General features: G+C 33.2%; 1 protein-coding gene across 1 annotated transcript in view; it reads right to left on the reverse strand.

Annotated features, from left to right (window-relative positions):
- Nucleotides 1-22,953, reverse strand: part of cac (calcium voltage-gated channel subunit cacophony) — a 289,864-nt gene that overhangs the window by 179,828 nt on the left and 87,083 nt on the right. The window contains exons 12-13 of the mRNA XM_075299357.1: nt 19,557-19,892; nt 13,940-14,503 (exon numbers count right to left, since the gene is read on the reverse strand). Coding sequence (XP_075155472.1) covers nt 13,940-14,503; nt 19,557-19,892 — 900 coding nt within the window. The remainder of the gene's footprint in view (nt 1-13,939; nt 14,504-19,556; nt 19,893-22,953) is intronic.

The raw sequence follows: 22,953 nt of genomic DNA on the forward strand, positions 1-22,953 counted from the left end.
GTGTTTGGGAAAATTTCTTCCAAGCATATAATATTTTTGGCTCAAAATGCTTCCAAACATATAATATGTTCACATAAAACAAACATATTAATGTTTCCGCAGTATGCAATAATATATGTGCTTCCTGCAAAATATGTTTGGAACATATGTTAAAGAAGCGATTTTTTTTGAGGGTGTAGGTTAGGTTAGGTTAGGTTAGGCGGCAGCCCCACGTATCAGGCTCACTTAGACTATTCAGTCCATTGCGATACCACATTGGTGAACTTCTCTCTTATCACTGAGTGCTGCCCGATTCCATGTTGAGCTCAATGACAAGGGACCTCCTTTTTATAGCCGAGTCCGAACGGCGTTCCACATTGCAGTGAAACCACTTACAGAAGTTTTGAGACCCTCAGAAATGTCACCAGCATTACTGAGGTGAGATAATCCACCGCTGAAAAAAATTTTTGGTGTTCGGTCGAAGCAGGAATCGAACGCACGACGCAGGATTTTATATTGGAGGCCCAAGCGCTAACTTGTAATTTTACCCATCTTAGCTAAGACATCTTTCTAGAATTGCAATTGAAATAATTTCGTGAGGACTCGCCCTCATCAGTGTCCATCGCTGATTTGGAAATATATCGCATAGATATGGAAATGATGAAATATTGGTCTACCACAAAAATTTTATAACTTGAGTACTTAGAAGTAAATTTTCGTTCATAAATACATGCTCACTGTAGTCCCATTTTCGGACGAAAGAATTCTGTCCGGTGATGATATTTAATGAATTTAGTTAAAGGGAGACAAAAAAGATTTGCCATAGTAAATACAAAAGACTTGGCTTGCTTGAAGACTAGTCTTGCCAGTATTGGGTATTTTTTCCCCAAATGGGGGATAATTTTTCGTGGTTGTGAGTTGGGTGATTGGGGGTTTGGTGGGGAATTTCTATAAATTTGGGAATTTTTGGGAGGATTTTTTTTTTCGAAACCCGTTCGGTATAATAAATCTGACTCACGATAAAGGTTACAAAAAAGAAGCATAGCGAATTGCCAAAATAAAAAAAAAAAACCATTACACCACGGTGCAACTGGAGCATTTGGATTAGAAGCGGACACAGGTTTTTATATTGGGGGCCCAAGGGCTAATTTGTAATTTTACCCATCTTAGCTAAGACATCTTTCTAGAATTGCAATTGAAATAATTTCGTGAGGACTCGCCCTCATCAGTGTCCATCGCTGATGTGGAAATATATCCCATAGATATGGAAATGATGAAATATTGATCTACCACAAAAATTTTATTACTTGAGTATTTAGAAGTAAATTTTCGTTCATAAATATATGGTGACTGTAGTACCATTTTCGGACGAAAGAATTCTGTCCGGAGATGACATTTAATGAATTTAGTTTAAGGGAGACAAAAACGATTTGCCATAGTAAATACAAAGACTGAAGGCTTGGCTTGCTTGAAGACTAGTGTTTCCAGTATTGGGGATTTTTTCCCCAAATGGGGGATATTTTTTCGTGGTTTTGAGTTGGGTGATTGGGGGTTTGGGGGTTTGGTGGGGAATTTCTATAAATTTGGGAATTTTTGTTTTCGAAACCCGTTCTGTATAATAAATCAGACTCACGATAAAGGTTTACATGAAATTGTTTTTATTTCTACATTATCAAAAAAGAAGCACAGAGACTCGTCAAAATTTTAAAAAAAAAATCATTATTCCACGGTATACGAAAAAGTGCAACTGGAATATTTGGATTAGAAACGGACACAGGATTTTACAAGCGCTAATTTGTAATTTTACCCATCTTAGCTAAGACATCATTCTAGAATTGAAAGTGCAATCATTTGGTGAGGTCTCGCCCTCATCAGTGTCCATCGCAGATTTGGAAATATATCCCATAGATATGGAAATGATGAAATATTGATCTACCACAAAAATATTATTACTTGAGTATTTAGAAGTAAATTTTCGTTCATAAATACATGGTCCCATTTTCATACCTCGAACATTTGGAATACCATTACCGATCTTCTGGTACTGGTTTCGAAATCTTGATCTTATTGTAGCTCGCAGACTGGTATGACAAAATTTTTATATATTTTTCAATTTTTATATTATTACTGATCTTCTACAACCAAAAATTAATTGGGGATTTTTGTGAGGAATTTTAATTTATAATGGGGACTTTTGGGAACGAAAGCGTCTTAATTTGGGGACAAGAACCAGAAAAATACTGGTAACACTGTTGAAGACTATCTGTTCATATTTTCGGGTTAAAGTGGAGTGAACTTATTTTGGATATTAGCCTAACAGTTAGACCGTTTATGCAAAATTTGTACGCAAATCATGTGAAACGAATGTTAGTGTCTCTAATTTTGTTTATTTAATCCGAATGTAGAACACAATTGCAAACTTTTATTAATCATAAAATTTTAATTTGAGATTGTGGTAAAAATTACACTGTTATCGATAGTTAATATAAATATTCTATACTAAAAAAAATTTTACCATGTTAAATAAAAAAATAACAAGAGCATATTAATTTAAGCACTGTATCATTTGCAGCAATAGCTGTGCATACTAATATTCGGGCTATCTTTAGGGCTTTTTGTAAAAGTTTCATTGCACACGAAGGCAAACAGTCAAAAGATTACAAATCTTTTGTGGCATAAATAATTCTAAATAAAATTATTTACAAACAACTATTGCGAGTGTTGTAAGACAATTAAATTGGATCGGTTTTTGTTTGAGTTTAATACATATATAAAAATAAAAATCAATAGAAGAAATAAATTATATATAGAGGCTATATATAAATATAGGTGGAGACGTATAGATAAATATTTGCTTTGTTTTTATTATATTAAAAAAAAAAAAAAAACATTGAACACAAATATCAGTTAGCTGTTTTGTTGGAATGGCTAGCATTTGATCGATTTAATCTAAGGCAAAAACACTAATTGTTTTTTTTTTGTCGCCAATTAATGGAATTTGGATAATTTTTAGTTTTGTTTTTAAAACACCGAATAACGACTATAATTTTCTAAAACTAGAATAAAACAAATCTGTAGCCTATTTTATTGAATGATTTAGGGATTTTGATTAACTAATTTCTTGTGTCTAAAATTTTATATAGGATTATTTGAACTAATCAACAAAAATTTGGATTATAAGAATTCTATGGTTTTTAATTTCTAAAAATTTGGAACTAATTAATGGCTTTAGATAAATAATTTCGTTTGTTTTTTGTTTGTTACCATTTGCTAGTAGCTTTTTGTTTTAAAGGATGAGTAGGAGGATTTTATTATTGAATTAAGTTTAATGAGTAGTTAGGATATTTGTCTATTAGTTAGTTTATGAGTAGTAATATAGTTTATAGATTTTGACTAAATCCAGACTTGAGAATTTCCTGCGTTGTTTTTTTTTTAATAAAAAATTTTGCTTATAGAGATATGCAAGTGTTTTGTTAAAAAATATATATTTGTATGATATGCATATCTCTATGATAATGTATGATATCAAAATATTGTGAATTGGAATTTAGAGCGCGTATTGAATGTAAAGCTTATTAAGAAATCTTCTGGCAGTAGTATGGACCTTTGGTATTTTAACAAAAAATAAAATACCCAATTCACAAAAGAGAACACGCAAAGTTGGTGATAAAAACTATTTAAAGTCCTCTTACTACTCAAAATCCAAAAATGAAAATTTAAAGACTTATTGGATTCCCTTAAATGGGTTATAGCTTTCTAGCATAGATTTTCTAGATATTTCCCTTTCATTTTTTTTCCAAGCTAATCTAATGGGTTGAAACTAATTATTTTGGTCAATAATTCGCTTAATTTGTTAGCATCAAATAGTATGGCGTTTTTTTTTTTCGTTGATTTTCATTGGAAGCCTGTGTTTTTTTTTTTGTATTTTTTTTTTTTCGTTTGTTTTTGTTTTTTTTTTTTGGTTAGGTTCATTTTCAGCATTGTTTGCTTGCATGATTTTAGCAACTTTTTGGGGCAAAAGTGTAATCAGGCAAATAAACAAGCGGGGAAACTTTAAAATGCTACTCTTACATTCTGTAAAATCTGTGCACGCATTTATTTTTCTTAACAAACAAAAAAAAATTATAAACATTTGAAATAAAAATTGAGAAAACCAAAAACTTAAGATGGACGAAAAGAAACTAAGAAACACATTTACTCATGTTCTTTCAATTATGGGAAATTTCTAACTTTTTATTGCACGTTAAGTTCTTTTCGGTTGGTGTTTATATTTTTTGTTTTTTGAATTTGATTATTTTTGTAGCATTGTGTGTTTCTTGTTATTGAGAGTAAGAGTAAGAGTAAGAGTGAGTAATCCAAAGTCTTTGCCTTGGGTGTATGTGTGAGAGAGTGTGTTGGTTTCTTTATTGTATTATTGTTGTTTTGGCTTGAATGTGTGCAAGTCTCAGCTTAGGGTTATGGATTTTTGTACTTCCGTTTAATTTTTTTTATCTATGCCATGAATATCTGATTGACTGCTATGGCAAGTGTATTTTTTTTCTTCCTGTGTTGAATTTGTTAGTGTACAGACTTGCAGTGCAATCAAAAGTAATTATTTTGAAGTTTTTAACTTTAACACTTGGCGTCACCGTTTTGTTGTTTTAATTATTTTTTTGCGAAAAAATAGAAATATCCTGAATATTTATTATTATCCTGGTTATTATTCTATTTTGTAGATCCCTAGTGACAAAAAAAAAACAATCTAAAACACCTGGCGCTCTTTTCTCTTTGTCATATTTGTTTCTTATTTTTGAATTTTGAAAAGTTTTTCTCTCTGGAATTTTGTTTCTAATGTTTACATATGATAGCATATAACATTTTAATATTACTAAACTATTTTTTTTACTAATACATAGAACATCAACAAATTTACTGAAATTGTGTGTGTTTTTTAAAATAATTTATCAGAAAACTCAATACATAATAAATACAGGTACTTGAATTTGTGTTTACAAGAAATTTGTATAATTTCAAAAAAAACATTAATTTTTTTGCAATAAAACTTTAAAACATTGTTTTTCCAATATCCTTAGTGTGGCCGAAAATTCCATTAAGTCTTATAAAGTATAAGGGGTTAAATTATCCCTTTATATCTGTTAAATACAACACATATCTTTTAGAAACCAATAAAAAAATGTTTAAGTTTTTATCGTCGTTATATAATATGATTTGGATTATAAAAAAAAAAAATATTTTATAATTTATTTAATTTTTTATATATTTCTACGTTTTTCTTAAAATACCCAAATTTTACTCACCCCATTTATATTAGGACAACTACGGTGTATTGGTTGGCGAATCATCCAAAAAAGGTAGATCCAGTGGCACACACGGTAACCAAAGAGTAGTGGAAACTGAGGTCTGCATCTGGCGAACGCTGATGTTGATGACTGTTACACATCCAGAGAAAGAATAATGTCACCTCAATCATGTTTCAAGAGCAAAATGTTATGTTTAGACGACAAACATGTAACATAGTTTTCTCAACCATATTATTTTCTTGGAAATTAGGTATCTTATTTCAGCAACCATGTACATGTTTGGCGAGAAAAAATATTTTTGCGACAAACATATCACATGTTTGCCGGCAAAAATAAAAATTTTCTCTTGAAACATGTTTGAGGTGATCACATTCCTTCTCTGTGTGCATCGACTGAAAAGATGATGGCCGTCGGTTCCCCATTGTGTGACTATCTGGAGAAGTATAAAATGCACGTTGCTGATTTCACGCTGCATTGAAGAAAGAATTAGCCAATTTGGCGACGAAAAATATGATCTTTCACCATAGTAGAGAAACCGCTCTCACCTCTTTTTTTAAAGATGTACGAAACTTTTTCATACAAAACACGATATATTTTCGTAAAAAGTACACAAAGTATTCATTAAAAAGTACACAAGGTGATCAAAAAATCGGTTTTTTTTAAAGTCGGTCTTTCGCGGTTCTAAAAAACCGGACCAGTTTTTATAACCAGTGGGCGGTGTTTTAAAAAATAAATAACCGGTATAACCGGTCCAACCGTTTTTTTTTTAATTTAATATAATTTAATATAAATGAAGGAAAAATAATCGAATGTTTTAATGTCAAAATTAAATTCTTTGGCTACAATTGCAGTGACAATACCGTAGACAAACATTAAAATGCCCAGCAAAAAAAGTGTCACCAAAAAAATAATGAAAATTTTCTTTTTGGATCAGGAAGTGGTTTTTTTTTTGAAAGTCGGGTTTACGCGGTTCTAAATAACCAGACCATTTTTTATAACCAGTGGGCGGTGTTTTAAAAAATAAATAACCGGTATAACCGATCCAACCGTTTTTTTTTAATTTAATATAATTTAATATAAATGAAGGAAAAATACTCCAATGTTTTAATGTAAAAATTAAATTCCTTGGCTGTAATTGCGGTGACAATACCGTAGACAAACATTAAAATGCCCAGCAAAAAAAGCATCCCCAAAAAAATAATGAAAATTTTCTTTTTGGATCAGGAAGTGTTTTTTTTTTTTTTTGAAAGTCGGGTTTACGCGGTTCTAAAAAACCAGACCATTTTTATAACCAGTGGGCAGTGTTTTAAAAAATAAATAACCGGTATAACCGATCCAACCGGTTTTTTTTTAATTTAATATAATTTAATATAAATGAAGGAAAAATACTCCAATGTTGTAATGTAAAAATTAAATTCCTTGGCTGTAATTGCGGTGACAATACCGTAGACAAACATTAAAATGCCCAGCAAAAAAGCGTCGCCAAAAAAATTATGAAAATGTTCTTTTTGGATCCACAAGTGGTGCAAAATTGACGCAGAAGCGATGAATTTAACATGGGCTTGTCATAGGACGGAAGTCCTCCATTTCAACAGCCGTTGCACTGAATTTGCATCACTTCTTTAGGTGTGATCCGAATTCAATGTTTTGGATGTAAATTAAAAAATTCTGTGATATTTTGTCAAATAAATAATTTTTATAATTTTTTTATAATTTTTAATGGATTCTAACGCTTGTCGGAAACGTTTGACCTCCAATATTTTCAAAAATTCGCAATTTTTCTAGAAAAGATATAGCATGTTGTTCGTAAAATTTAAATAATTTGCACTATTTTATTAATTCTTAATCCGTTTTTAAGCTTTTTGAAACAATAAAATTTTAAATTTCCCTTTAAAAATATGAAAAAAAAACGAGTTATAAAAAAATTTACTCAAATGAACTTCCTGTGCAGTTAAAATAAAGAACAAAATGCCTTTAGAAGAACTTCCAAATTTTTTTGCTGGGATATGTTATATTAAAGACGATGTTGAAGATCCTCGACAACTAAAAATTTTATTGTATATACGATACTGTATTTGGCTTTCAAAGAATCATTTTCTTGTTTTTCAAAATATTCACAACACACAGAGAAGAAATATGATCACCTCAAACATGTTTCAAGAGCAAAATGTTATTTTTGTACGGGGAACATGTAACATGTTTGTGGCAAAAATGTTATTTTCTCGAAAATTATGTATCTGATTTCGGCCACCACGTAAATGTTTGCCGAGAAAAGAACATTTTTGCTACAAAAAAGTTTCATGTTCATTATCCAAAAATAACATTTTGCTCTTGAAACATGTTTGAGGTGAACATATTCCTTCTCTGCGTGAAACAGAGCTAATTTTCTACAGAAAAGAATACCAAATTAAGTATAATATGCAAGGCGGCCATGCTGGCCATTGCACCACGGTGTTATAATAATAATAACTTAAATCTCATAAATTTTGTTGACAAACTATACGTCTCTAATTGAACAGGCACGAATTGTTTATATTTCATTGAATTATCTCTGGAATTTCTATAGAAACTAACCTATTTTATTCGACAGTTTGGACGAATACTATGTAGGAAGCGTTCAGAAAAGAGATGGAAGTGTGCAGAAAACACATTTGGGAAGATTTCTTATTTCAGTTTACATTGAAAATAAAAAAAACGAAAACCGGTTTTTATGTTATTAAAAAAACACCCGTCCACCGAAAATGTAATTTTATACAAACCCGACAATCGGTACAAAACGAAAAACCGGTCCACCGGTTTTGATCACTCTAAGCCTAGCACCAATATTTATGATAGTTAGATTTCCAGCCAGATCAAGTTATTCTGCCTCCTATAGGGCATAGAGTATTAAAACTGAGCTCAAAGTGGGATTTGCTACTTTTGTATTTAGCATTGATTATAAATATTGATATTAAAATAAATTATGTATTGAGTTTTCATCTAAAACTAAATTTTTTTCTATCAGTGCAACTGCAATTCTAATTCATTCTATCATATGTAAACACGTTTTTTTTTTTAATAATATTGTATCTGATTGGCTACATGATTTTTGAAAATTTTGCTATTCTTGTGTGACGGCATTAAGAAATATACATTTAATTGATTTCGTTTTTTTTTCTATTTGGAACTCTTTATAGTTTGCTGTGGTGTATGGATCGAGAATATACAATATGTGTCAAGAAACAAGTAAATGAGGCCAAACGTTTGGTCAGCCCGAATCTTTGATATCCACCCACCGCCATGGAACACATACAATAATTTTCTTTGTATATACGAGCAAATGTACTTATATTGTAGATAGTAAGGGAATTTTTTATGAAAATTTGAGGAACTTCAAGTAAATTTTTGGGGCATGTACATCTTAAGACAACTGGCTCAAATGAAAAAGTTTCCGAAATTAAATTTAAAATTTCAAGTAAATCGAATGAAAACTGCGGATTCCATGACCGCAAGATGTCAAATAAGGAGATCGGTTTATATGGGGGCTATGTCAAGACATAAACCGATGTATACCAATCCAATAACAGGTTGGCTGATAAATCCTCGGTCTGACACATAGATCGCGTCGCTAGTATTAAATGCATATTATTTTTATATAGTACCAACCTTCAAATGATTCGTGTCAAAATTTGACGTCTGTAAGTCAATTAGTTTGTGAGAAAGAGCGTCTTTTGTGAAGCAACTTTTGTTATTGTGAAAAAAATGGAAAAAAAGAAATTTCGCGTTTTGATAAAATACTGTTTTTTGAAGGGAAAAAATACCGTGGAAGCAAAAACTTGGCTTGATAATGAGTTTCCGGACTCTGCCCCAGGGAAATAAACAATAATAGATTGGTATGCAAATTTCAAGCGTGTTGAAATGAGCACGGATGACGGTGAACGCAGCGGACGCCTGAAAGTGGAAAACATCAAAAAAATCCACAAAATTATTTTGAATGATCGTAAAATGAAGTTGATCGAAATAGCAGAGGCCTTAAAGATATCACAGAAACGTTTATCAATATTTGGATATGCGGAAGCTCTGTGCGAAATGGGTGCCGCGCGAGCTCACATTTGACCAAAAATAACAACGTGTTGGTGATTCTGGACGGTGTTTGCAGCTGTTAACTCGTAATATACCCGAGTTTTTCCGTGACAATGGATGAAACATGGCTCCATCACTACACCCCTGAGTCCAAAAGACAGTCGGCTGAGTTGACAGCGACCGGTGAATCGTCTCTGAAGCGTGGAAAGACTCAAAAGTCCGCTGGCAAAGTAATGGCCTCTTTTTTTGGGATGCGCATGGAATAATTTTTATCGATTATCTTGAGAAGGGAAAAACCATCAACAGTGACTATTATACGGCGTTATTGGAGCGTTTGAAGGTCGAAATCGCGGCAAAACGGTCCCATATGAAGAAGAAACAAGTATAAACGGCCGTAAGTTCGGCAAGGCCGAATCTTATGTACCCTCCACCATGGATTGCGTAGAAACTTCTACGAAAGACTGTCATCCACAATCGAATTACTTGTGTTGTGGTATCTTAAATCGTTTTCTAAATTGTGAGTTAGCCAAACGTGGTATACATTAGACAAAAAATAGTATGTGTAGGTAAGTTTACAAATAATTACGAATCGATATGGGCTTTTGCACGGTACGTAGGGAGCCAGAATTGAAATATGATGGTCGCTTATATGGGGCCTATATACAATTATTGATACGGACCAATTTTTGTATGATTGGGGATCGATTTATCTGAGGGCTATATATAACTATAGACCGATATGGACCTAGTTACGCATGGTTTTTAACGGCCATATACTAGCACAATGTACCAAATTTCAACTGACTCGGATTAAATTTGCTCCTCCAAGAGGCTCCAAAACCAAATCTCGGGATCGGTTTATATGGAGGCTCTATATGATTATGGACTGATATGGACCACTTTTGGCATGGTTGTTAAATATTATATACTACCACCACGTACAAAATTTCAACCAGATCGGATGAATTTTGCTTCTCCAAAAGGCACCGGAGGTCAAATCTGGGGATCGGTTTATATGGGTCCTATATATAATTATGGACTGATATGAACCAATTCCTGCTTGGTTGTTGGATACCATATACTAACATCACGTACCAAATTTCAACCGAATCGGATTAATTTTGCTCTTCCAAGGGTTCCGGAGGTCAAATCTGGGGATCGGTTTATATGGGGGCTATATATAATTATGGACCGATTTCGACCAATTTTTTCATGGGAGTTTGAGGAGATATATTAACACCACGTACCAAATTTGAACTGAATCAGATTAATTTTGGTCTTCCGAGGCTCCGGAGGTCAAATCTGGTGATCGGTTTATATAGGGGCTATATATAATTATGGACCGATGTGGACCAATTTTTGCATGGTTGTTAGAGACCATATACTAACACCATGTACCAACTTTCAGCCGGATCGGATGAAATTTGCTTCTCTTAGAGGCCTCGCAAGCCAAATCGGGGGATCGGTTCATATGGGGGCTATATATAATTATGGTCCGATGTGGACCAATTTTCGCATGGTTGTTAGAGACCATATATTAACACCATGTACCAAATTTCAGCCGGATCGGATGAAATTTGCTTCTCTTAGAGGCCTCGCAAGCCAAATCGGGGGATCGGTTCATATGGGGGCTATATATAATTATGGTCCGATGTGGACCAATTTTTGCATGGTTGTTAGAGACCATATACTAACACCATGTACCAAATTTCAGCCGGATCGGATGAAATTAGCTTCTCTTAGAGGCCCCGCAAGCCAAATTTGGGGGTCTGTTTATATGGGGACTATACGTAAAAGTGGACCGATATGGCCCATTTACAACACCATCCGACCTACATCAATAACAACTACTTGTGCCAAGTTTCAAGTCGATAGCTTGTTTCGTTCACCAAGACAACGCACCGTGCCACAAGTCATTGAGAACGATGGCAAAAATTCATGAATTGGGCTTCGAATTGCTTCCCCACCCACCGTATTCTCCAGATCTGGGCCCCAGCGACGTTTTCTTGTTCTCAGACCTCAAAAGGATGCTCGCAGGGAAAAAATTTGGCTGCATTGAAGAGGTAATCGCCGAAACTGAGGCCTATTTTGAGGCAAAACCGAAGGAGTACTACCAAAATGGTATCAAAAAATTGGAAGGTCGTTATAATCGTTGTATCGCTCTTGAACGGAACTATGTTGAATAATAAAAACGAATTTTGACAAAAAAATGTGGTTTTCTTTGTTAGACCGGGGACTTATCAGCCAACCTGTAAAAACGATATTTTTATAAAACTGCGGATATATTCTTTAATTAAAATTAAGAAAAAAAAGATAAAAAAACTTTTAATCGTACACAATTTTTTTATCGAATTAAGGGCAGGGAAAATAGTATATATCGTATGACATTTTTTATCAAATTGTTGAATTTGTTATCAATTTTATGTTGATGAATCGCTTACGATAGTTTTTGTAACAAATTGTGGATTTTTGAATCGATATTAAACTTAAAAATCTTCTACGACATAATTGTTGAATAGTGGACTTCTTTATCGGCTTTGTGATAAAATGCCTACGATATTTCTATTGAATGAGTGCATTTTTTTATAAATTAAAATTGGAAAATATTTTCGATAAAACACCTACAACTCAGCACGTTGAATCTTAAAAAAAAACTTTGTCGTAGGAAAATTGGAAAATATTTTATTAGGATCTTCGTATTTTTTTTTTTAATCATATACAATTATTTTTTTTTGTGCTGTCTATTGATAGTACATAGAAAAAAAAATTCACGAACATTTTTCCAATTAAAGTCTTAATTGAATGATAAAAAAAATACTCAATTAAAAATTTAATTGATTCAATAAATTTTGTAATTAAAACAAAAATCAATCACTAAAATTAATAATATCAATTACATGTTTAATTGACTTTCAATTAATTTTTTAAGTGACTCTATCATTTCTGTGATTGAAGAAATTTTATTTAAAAACTTATTTGTATCAATTAATTTCGTGGTTGGATCAGAAAAAAAATTTGTGCGTAGCATATCGATATTGCGATGCGTTACAAACGGAATGGTTGATGGGTATAAAAACTTTATGTTTCGATTTTGCTATCTTGTATCGTATGCTTGTATTGTTCGTGTCGTATGCTTGTATTGTACACATATGAGAGCAACACTATGTGGTGGCTCTCTCAAGCCATGAGAAAACTAGTACTTTCGAGGATATTATGTAAAGATTCATGGGTTTTATGAAATCCATACACATTATTTAAGAATTCATAATTTAATAAGAAGTATTTACGAAATCAATTTATTATGTAAGAGTTCATATATTTCAGATAATGAACAAAATCATTTTACGTTTTTGTCTGGTGTAAACTGTATACAAAAAAGACACTATAAAATTATACATATTTCCAAATAGTTTTAAACAAATTGCATTTGGAAGTTAATACTTATTTTAGCTAAGCTATACTTAGCAGTATAGAATAATGTTTATAAGTAAAAAAATAAAATAATATTTCTCAATGCCGTCACTAGACTAAAAACTAATTCAACTAATAATTTTGGCAAATTAAAATTGTATCGATCAAATATATATAGATATCTAATGGTTATATATACAATTGGTTTATGACAACACATATAGATAACTTAGCAATTTTGATTATTTAATTTAATTTTTTTTTGGACTACCAATAAAGAACTTGCTAAATGTTCACACACACATAACATAGGAATTTGTAAAATGGAAGATATACTAATTTTGTTATTGATAGTAAAAAGGATAATAGGATTAAGGATAATTTTGTTTTCGGGAGGAAAAGAGCGTTCTAGTTTATTGGAATATATCATGGAAAATATGGATATAGGCAGACGAGACAAAAGATATTCGCGAATCTATTACGTTGCGTTCGAATGAATAAAGAAGAAGAAGAAGAACAACGAAATTATTACACAATCAAGTACATAAGTGAACTAAACAAAGAGTTTACCTTTAACGTAGTAGTAGTAGTAGTAGTAGCAATATTAGTGAGACGAAGAATATTCTTCTATTACGAACACAGTAGACATATAGTAGGAGTATATGTGGAGAGTGTTTGTGGTATATTTTGTGTGGTTTGATATTTTACGTTTACAATAACTACAATACGAGAACTTGTTGTTGTTTTCCAATTGAGGTGAGTAAAAGATTTTTTTATGAGAGTAAATATTTTTTGTTATTGTTTTGGAATATAATCTAAAACATATAAGTGTTTTAGCGAATTATTTGATTTTTTTTTTTTGTTTTAACGAAAAGAACAAACACACAAATATATAGCGAAAAATCTGAATATTATTCTCCTTTAATCTATGATCTGTTTATTTTTTTTTATTAGCTTTTCTAATAGAGAAATGAAGAAATACGACAACAAATATGTACCTAAACATAGCTAGAGAGTTTTGATTGTTGTTAGCAATACGATAGAAAATTATAAATAGAAAGATTTTAATTTTTGTAAATAAAATTAAAACAAAAATTTTTATGAAAAAAATAACAAATAAAAATATTTTTTAATTCAAAAAAAATTAAGAAAAAAACATAATAATAAATATATTTTGTTTTACTTACTGGCACTCATCGGCAGTATGTTTACTTTCGTCCGTACAATAAAAAAATTTCCCATTGAATAATTGTACACCAATGACAGAAAATATAAATTGAAATAATATGTACACGATTAGAATGTTAACAACATTTTTCAATGAATTCACTACGCAATCGAAGACGGCTTTCAATTTGGGTACGCGTTTAATGGTCTTTAATGGTCGCAGGACACGAAGGACACGCAACGATTTGATTGTTGATAAATTTTGTCCAGCACTGCTACCGCTCATATCGAAACCAAAACTAACAGCAGCGCATATAACGACCACAGCATCCATAATATTCCAGAATTCTCTTAAATAGCTGCCAGGATGTAATATAACACCTAAATCTACAATTTTCAGTAACATTTCTATTGTGAATACGCCGGTAAATGCATAATCGAAATAATTCAAAATTTTATTTCGTGGTGAATTCTCACGAACGGGATCTTCAGCCGCTAACGCTATCGATGACAATGAGATGACGACCATAATGAAAAAATCAAAGTAACGTAAATTAACGACCCAATGGGCGCCACGTCTTATGCTGTATATTGATTGGTTGTTTTGTATATAGTTTTTTTTTTTTGATTTTTTCCAATTTAAATAATCGAATATTTTTGCGATATTTTTGCAATTTTCATTTAGCGATTTTTTCCAAAATTCAAGTATATCCAATAGCATTTGGTTTTTTGTTTCGTGTTTTACAATTTTTTTTTATTTCGATCCAATTGTGTTTTGTAATTTTGTGTGTTAATTTTGCAAAATTAATTTTGAAGCAATATTGGTGTTGTGGGCGCATTCGATTTTTGGTTGGTTGATGATTTTGATTTGGTGATTTGTTTGTTGTTGTTGTTGTTTTTTCATAGGGTTTTGAGTTTATTCACACATTGTTGGTGATTGATTTGTGGTGATATTGAAGGATTTTTCATGATTTTTAGCATTTAACACAGGATGATTGTTATCGTGCATCATGCAAGTAAGCATTTGATGATATGTTTGAAGCGCATTTAAAAAGAAAGTTGATCCAACAAAATAAAAAAAAAAATAATAATAATAGAATAAAACAAAAATTAACATTGTTTAATGAACATAAAAAAGGATATAAAAAAGAGAAAAAGTTTATATTAATCATTTGTTTCGATTACCTTTTTTGTTTAAGTCATATTTTGAGGATTGTTATGAAAATCTTATTATACTAACTTAAAGATTTTATTTACTACATATAAATTAGATTAGATTTCTGATTGTTGTGTGAATGAATAATGAGGTGTTGTGCTGTGTTTTCTGATTTAGTGTGGGGAAAAGGATCTGGAAATTGCCATGGGAATATCCACAATGGGCTATAACAACAAACTATATAATTAAATATAGGGAATATTTTTATCCCACATTACTATAAATAACGAATTTGAATATAGGGAGAACTAAAACGAATATCAGTTATTTCCAAATTTTTGTGTTTTCATAAAAAAAAACTTGAACTTTAAATATATGGGAATTATCTGTTAACTTGAAATTATAAGAATATACAAGAGAAAATGAACTACCATAACGTAAGGCTATCAGTTTATTTCCAAATTTTTTACCAAACATTTCTCCTCTTCTTCTACCATTACAAATATTAAAGAATTGAAATTTGCAGCGCTCAAGGAAGAATTAAAGACACGGGTATGACTCTATTCCTTCTTTGGATGAGGTTGCTATCACTTCTAAGCCACTTGCCTGACATCTAACACATTTATTTCAGTGACACTTCATTTCATTGTTTACAAACTTACAAGTTATTTTGATCTATTGCATTCAGAAACAAAAGTTATTCGTGGTGGATTTCAAGGGTGATAGTGTGATTGCTTTATATTTGGTTGGATAACCACAAGGGGCTGTCGTTAGAGCTCTCCCTATTTAAATGTGGATAAGCATTTTATTTTTCTTTACAGCGATACTGGCAGTGTTGAAACGCCCACACCAGAAATGGTCCGAAAAATGAAGATCGAATTTAATCAGAAACCACGTCGCAGTGGTAGAAAACTTGCTCGATAACTGACATATCCTCAGAACGGATCCAACACATATTGACAATTGAGATTGGACTAAAGCCACTGAAGTTCCAAGAGCAAGAGCTTAAGCGATGCTCAAAAATACGATAGACTGGCAAGAGCCAACGAGTTACTTCGCTTGCACGAAAGTAGCCAGTTACAGAATTTGGTTTTTTCCGATCACAAACACGGTTGACACAGATGGTAGAATTCTAACGAAAATGGTCGATTTTTTTACTGTTTGGTATATTGGTAGAATTCTTGAAGTTTTGGCAGATTTTGCAAAATATTCCTCTGCAATTAAGGGGTACTTCAATTGTCTATAGCAAAAAAATTTTTTTGAGAAAATTTTCTATAGAAAAAAAATCGAGAAAATTTTCCATAGAAAAAAAAATTTCGAGAAAATTTTCTGTAGAAATAAAATTTTGAAAAAATTTTCTATAGAAGTAAAATTTGGATAGAAATTTTGAGAAAATTTTATATAGAAGTAGGTTAGGTTAGGTGGCTGCCCGATGTATCAGGCTCACTTAGACTATTCAGTCCATTGTGATACCACATTGGTAAACTTCTCTCTTATCACTGAGTGCTGCCTGATTCCATGTTAAGCTCAATGACAAGGGACCTCCTTTTTATAGCCGAGTCCGAACGGCGTTCCACATTGCAGTGAAACCACTTAGAGAAGTTTTTAAACCCTCAGAAATGTCACCAGCATTACTGAGGTGGGATAATCCACCGCTGTAAAACTTTTTGGTGTTCGGTCGAAGCAGGAATCGAACCCACGACCTTGTGTATGCAAGGCGACCATGCTAACCATTGCACCACGGTGGCTCGAATGTAATGATCATCATCCCATGGAGGCTTATTTTCCAGCCTCAAGATAGCATATTTTTCGGAAGGATTAAAATAATTAGAGATCGCTGGATCAAGTGTATAGAGTTATAAAAAAATGTTTGCTTTATTTATTACTTATCGAATCAGCCCGGTAGTGGATTCAGGAGAAAACCAGACTTCAAATTTATTTCAAATTGTGTTTTTTACCTATAAAAAACAAAAAATTGGGAAAGTAGACCTAATAGGGGATCTTCAGAATACTAGTTTAAAATTATTATGCTGAAGAAATAAAAGTATTAATTTTTACTACTTTTACCATATCGAAAAAGAGAAATACCATTTAATTTTTGATCTCTAGATAATCAAGATTAGAAATTGGAAGATCAGTCTAGTGGTAAAAGTATCACAAAAAATGGAGAGAACACTATTTTTTGAAATTATATGGTCCAGACAAAATGGCAAATTCGCTGAAGGTTCGGTAGTAGTTTTTGGGACGTATAATAATACCATCTAAAGGGTGATACGGTCAAAATTTGGTCAATATAAACTTGACGTATTTCTGTCAATTTTGCATTTAAAAAACCTGAACACCCCTCATTTTGAAGGTGTGTGTAGAATGTTGCTCCGATTTTGATTTTGAAATTCACTCTTCGGTTGTCAAAATGCCGTCCAAGCAAGAAGAGCAGCGTATCAAAATTTTGCTCGCGCATCGCGAAAATCCGAGCTACTCGCACGCAAAGCTGGCAAAATCGCTAAAAGTTGCCAAATCACCTGTTACAAATGTAATTAAAGTGTTTGGGGAACGTTTGTCGACAGCCAGAAAGTCTGTATCGGGGGGAAATCGAAAACCGGAAGCCGCTGAGACGACAAAGAGAGTTGCCGGTAGTTTCAAGCGAAACCCTAACCTCTCTCTCCGAGATGCCGCAAATAAGCTGGGTGTATCGTCTACAACCGTGCATCGAGCCAAAAAACGAGCCGGACTATCGACTTACAAGAAGGTAGTGACTCCAAATAATGATGATAAACAAAATACGACGGCCAAAGCGCGATCCCGGAGGCTGTACACGACGATGCTGACGAAGTTTGACTGCTTGGTAATGGACGACGATACCTACGTCAAGCAGCTTCCGGGACAGAAGTTTTATACGGCAAAAGGAAGGGGAAAGGTAGCAGATATTTTCAAGCACATAAAACTGTCAAAGTTCGCTGTGGCTTGAAAAGCAGCATTTTCATAGCTTCCGGGACTGTCAACCAAGAAATTTACATGAAAGAGTGTTTGAATAAACGTCTGCTGCCTTTCCTGAAGAAACACGGTTGTTCCGTACTGCTTTGGCCGGATTTGGCATCTTGCCATTACGGTAAAAAGGCCATGGAGTTGTACGCCGCCAAAAACGTGCAGGTGGTTCCCAAGGACAAGAACCCTCCCAACACGCCAGAGCTCCGCCCAATTGAGAAATATTGAGCTATTGTCAAGGGGAACCTAAAGAAGACCAAAAAACTGCTAAGGACGAGCAGCAGTTCAAGGCAAACTGGCTTTCTGCGGCGAAGAAGGTGGCCAAGGTGGCTGTACAAAATCTGATGGCAGGTGTCAAGCGTGAGGCCCGGCAATTCGAATTTGGAAAAGCGAAAGCCTAACTGAATATTTTTCCTGAATTTTATACTAATTGAACTTGAAAAAGAAATTTAATTTGATTTTTTAAATAAACGATTTCACCGATTTACACGCGTTTTCCCTTGACCAAATTTTGACCGTATCACCCTTTAAATAAGGGCCAAGTAGCTTATGAACTTTCATTTAGAGAAAAACATTTGAATATCGCTTTATAGAATAATTACGAAAAGACTATGGACCTGCTTAAAGGGGTTAATTTTTACCCATCTTTTATATCACATCAGAATTCAAGAGAAATTGGGAATGGAGCTGCTAAGTCCACAAATATGTTGACGATAGCAGTTATATAAAATCCATCGTAAGATCAAACAATGAGGTAGTAGGCCTTCGAAATGTTCTCAAAATTACTAAATACCAGCCTTAAGATCGAAGGAATCTAAATAGGGGATATCACTGAAAACCATCATAATATAAATATAATAATCACAAATAGACGAGTACTTCAGGACGTTAATTTTTGACATATATTTGTGAGAATAAGAGAAGTGTTTGAAAGTATTTTAAAAAAAGAAAAATTTTAAAAATTTTGCTTTAAACATTCTTGATATCAGGGAAAATCTATGGAAACTTAAGCCCAATTGTATAAAAGGAAAATCTAATACTGACAAATACTACTCAATATTTTTGTTATTAGTCATTTTGTTTTTACTTGAAACATCAAACTAAAATTTTTAAAAGGGATTTCTAATCTATGGCGAAAGGCTTCAAATCCATCCTTTCATATATCAATTTCCAGATCCTTTTGTATATATCGTTTTTATGATCGAAGCTGGCTATACGAAATACTTAACCCTTTTCTCACGCACACACACATAAAAATGTTAGTATTTATATATACACATATACTCTCTTAATTCGTGAAAAAAAAATATTAAAAGATTAAGTTTTTCTCTGTGAAAAAGTCAAAGGCTTATTATGAAACATTTTGGTATGAATATGGATCATATATACTATAGATAGGTATGTATACAGATACTTATATATATATAGAGAGAAAGAGAGACAGACAGACAGGGATAGATAGGTGATAGTGAGAATTGTAAAAAAAGAGTATTTACGGATTTGTTGGTGATAATATAAACATTGATGAATATGGCAACATTGGTTTTGGACCCTCCGTAACTTCTTCCTCCTCTTTCTTTTCTTCTTCCTTCTTTTTGCTTTTCGCTTTGGCTGCTGTAGCACCATCGCCACCATTCTCCACATGGACACCATCACCTTGTAGCGCTTCCATTTCCTTTTCTAATTCTTGTAATTGTTTCTCTTTATCTTCCTCGACTTGTTCCTCTTCGGCAGCAGTTAATTCTTGGGCGTTTGCTAAATTATCAACAGCGATAGCCAAGAACACGTTTAGCAATGTATAATTACCGAAGAGTACCAAAACGATAAAGTAACTGTAGTTATTGTAATCCATTCAAATGTATATAGGGGCGTAGAGTCGAGAGAGCGAGAGTAAGAGAAAATTGTAGATATATATATATAGAGGGCACCAGTGTTGTTCATTATTATAAGCATTGACATATTGTTTGAAACGGAGGGTCAATCCATACCAGCGACATGACGACGACGTATATGTCATAATACAATCCGGAGCAATTAATGTTTGTGTATAAATATTTTTTATTTTATTTATTTTTTTTTTATTTGATTTGGGAAAGAAAGAAATACAAATATGTTTTGCATAAGGTTTAAATTGTTATTGTTATTAGGGTATAATTTTGGGGAATATTTATTATAAGGAAATTTTCGTGTGATCTTATTCAATTATAAAGTCATAATATATAGGCAATTAAAAAACGAAACAAAAAAGTTGGGGGGGTAAATTTTCAATATTGATTAGAGAAAAAATAGATATTTTAAATGGGGGTTTGGTTTATGAGGTGGAGATTTTTAATACTTTATATTATATTGCTTTAAGCTAAATTATTTTTGAATGAAAGCTAAATATTAGAGTTATTTAAAAATGATATTTTTTAAAAATGTTTAATTATACATAAACGATTTGAATATATCTTATAGTACAAGAAGAAAAGAAAATTTTGATTTGTATGAAGGCAAAAGCTTAGATTTTTTTTTATGAAATATTTAAGTATTCCAAACATAACTTCCGAGAAAATGTGATATCATAATGTGTCATTACCAAAGAAGATGTCACCCAAGATAAATCGTAAGAGTAATTCTATGATGAAATATTCTATATATACAGGGTGGCTGATGTGTAGTGCAACCGATTTCAGGTTGCTATCATTTCTAAATCGCTTGTCTGACAGCTGACAGATTTATTCCAGTGGCAGTTCATTCAGATGCAATTCAAGCGAGACAGGGTGATTTCTTTATATTTGGCTGGAAAACCAAAAGTGGCTGTCGTTGGAGCAGTGATACTGGCAGTGTATCAAAAAAAGAAAAACCCCAGAAATGAACAGAAAAGTGCCAGATTTGAATGTAATCCACGCCACAGTGGTAGAACATTTTTTCATAAGTTGAACATATTGCGAGTACGGATGTAAGAAATATTCACAAGTAAATACGGCCTTAAGTTCGGTCAGGCCGAATCTCATGTACCCTCCACCATGGATTGCGTAGAAACTTCTACGAAAGACTCTCATGCGCAATCGAATTACTTGGGTTGTGGTATCTTAAAACTTCTTAACATCGTTTTCTAAATTGTGAGTTAGTCCATAAGTGGTATATATTAGACAAAAAAGGTATGTATAGGTAAGCCTACAAATAATTACGAATCGATATGGACTTTTTGCTCGATACGTAGAGAGCCAGAATTGAAATTTGGGGATCGCTTATATAGGGGCTATATACAATTATGAACTTGATATGGACCGATTTTTTGTGATTGCGGATCGATTTATCTGAGGGGTATATATAACTATAGACCGATATGGACTTATTTAGGCATGGTTGTTAACGGCCATATATTAGCACAATGTACCAAATTTCAACTGACTCGGATGAAATTTGCTCCTCCAAGTGACTCCTAAACCAAATATCGGGATCGGTTTATACGAGGCCTATATATGATTATGGACTGATATGGACCTTTTTTGGCATGGTTGTTAAATATCATATTCATATACTACCACCACGTACCAAATTTCAACCAGATCGGATGAATTTTGCTTCTCCAAAACGCACCGGAGGTCAAATCTGGAGATCGGTTTATATGGGGGCTATATATAATTATGGACCGATTTCGGCCAATTTGTGCACGGGTGTTTGAGGCCATATATTAACACCACGTACCAAATTTCAACTGAATCAGATGCATTTTGGTCTTCCAAGAGGCTCCGGAGGTCAAATCTGGTGATCGGTTTGTATCGGGGCTATATATAATTATGGACCAATGTGCATGGTTGTTAAAGACCATATACTAACACCATGTACCAAATTTCAGCCGGATTGGATGAAATTTGCTTCTCTTAGAAGCTCCGCAAGCCAAATCGGGGGATCGGTTTATATGGGGGCTATATATAATTAATAACCGATGTGGACCAATTTTTGCATGGTTGTTAAAGACCATATACTAACACCATGTACCGAATTTCAGCCGGATTGGATGAAATTTGCTTCTCTTAGAGGCTCCGCAAGCCAAATCGGGGGATCGGTTTATATGGGGGCTATATATAATTATGGACCGATGTGGAGCAATTTTTGCATGGTTGTTAGATAACATATACTTATAGCATGTACCAAATTTCAGCCGGATTGGATGAAATTTGCTTCTCTTAGAGGCTCCGCAAGCCAAATCGAGGGATCGATTTATATGGGGGTTATATATAATTATGGAGCGATGTGGAGCAATTTTTGCACGGTTGTTAGAGACCATATACCGACACCATGTACCAAATTTCTGCCGCATCGGATGAAATTTGCTGCTCTTAGAGGATCTGCAAGCCAAATTTGGGGTTCCGTTTATATGGGGGCTATGCGTAAAAGTGGACCGATATGGCCCATTTGCAAGACCATCCGACCTACATCAATAACAACAACTTGTACCAAGTTTCAAGTCGATAGCTTGTTCCATTCGGAAGTTGGCGTGATTTCAACAGACGGACGGACATGCTAAGATCGACTCAGAATTTCACCACGACCCAGAAGATATATACTTTATGGGGTCTTAGAGCAATATTTCGATGTGTTACAAATGGAATGACAAAGTTAATATACCCCCATCCTGTGGTGGAGGGTATAAAAACGTGCTCGAGAAAAGGATGTAACACCTGTTGAAGAATGAGCTTGGACTAAAGCCAATGAAGTTATAAAAAGTGCAAGAGCTCACCGATAAACAAAAAACTTAGTATGGAAAAAGCCAATGAAGTGCTTCGCTTGAATTCGGTTTTCTCTGATACGAATTAGTTTGTGACCAAACAAAATGATCGGGTTCACATAGAAATGTGCCAGCCGTAAAGGCCGAATCGTTCGCTCGACCGCTCATATTCATCG

Source organism: Haematobia irritans, chromosome 3 (assembly GCF_050003625.1).
Source record: "Haematobia irritans isolate KBUSLIRL chromosome 3, ASM5000362v1, whole genome shotgun sequence".
Taxonomy (NCBI): Eukaryota; Metazoa; Arthropoda; class Insecta; order Diptera; family Muscidae; genus Haematobia; species Haematobia irritans.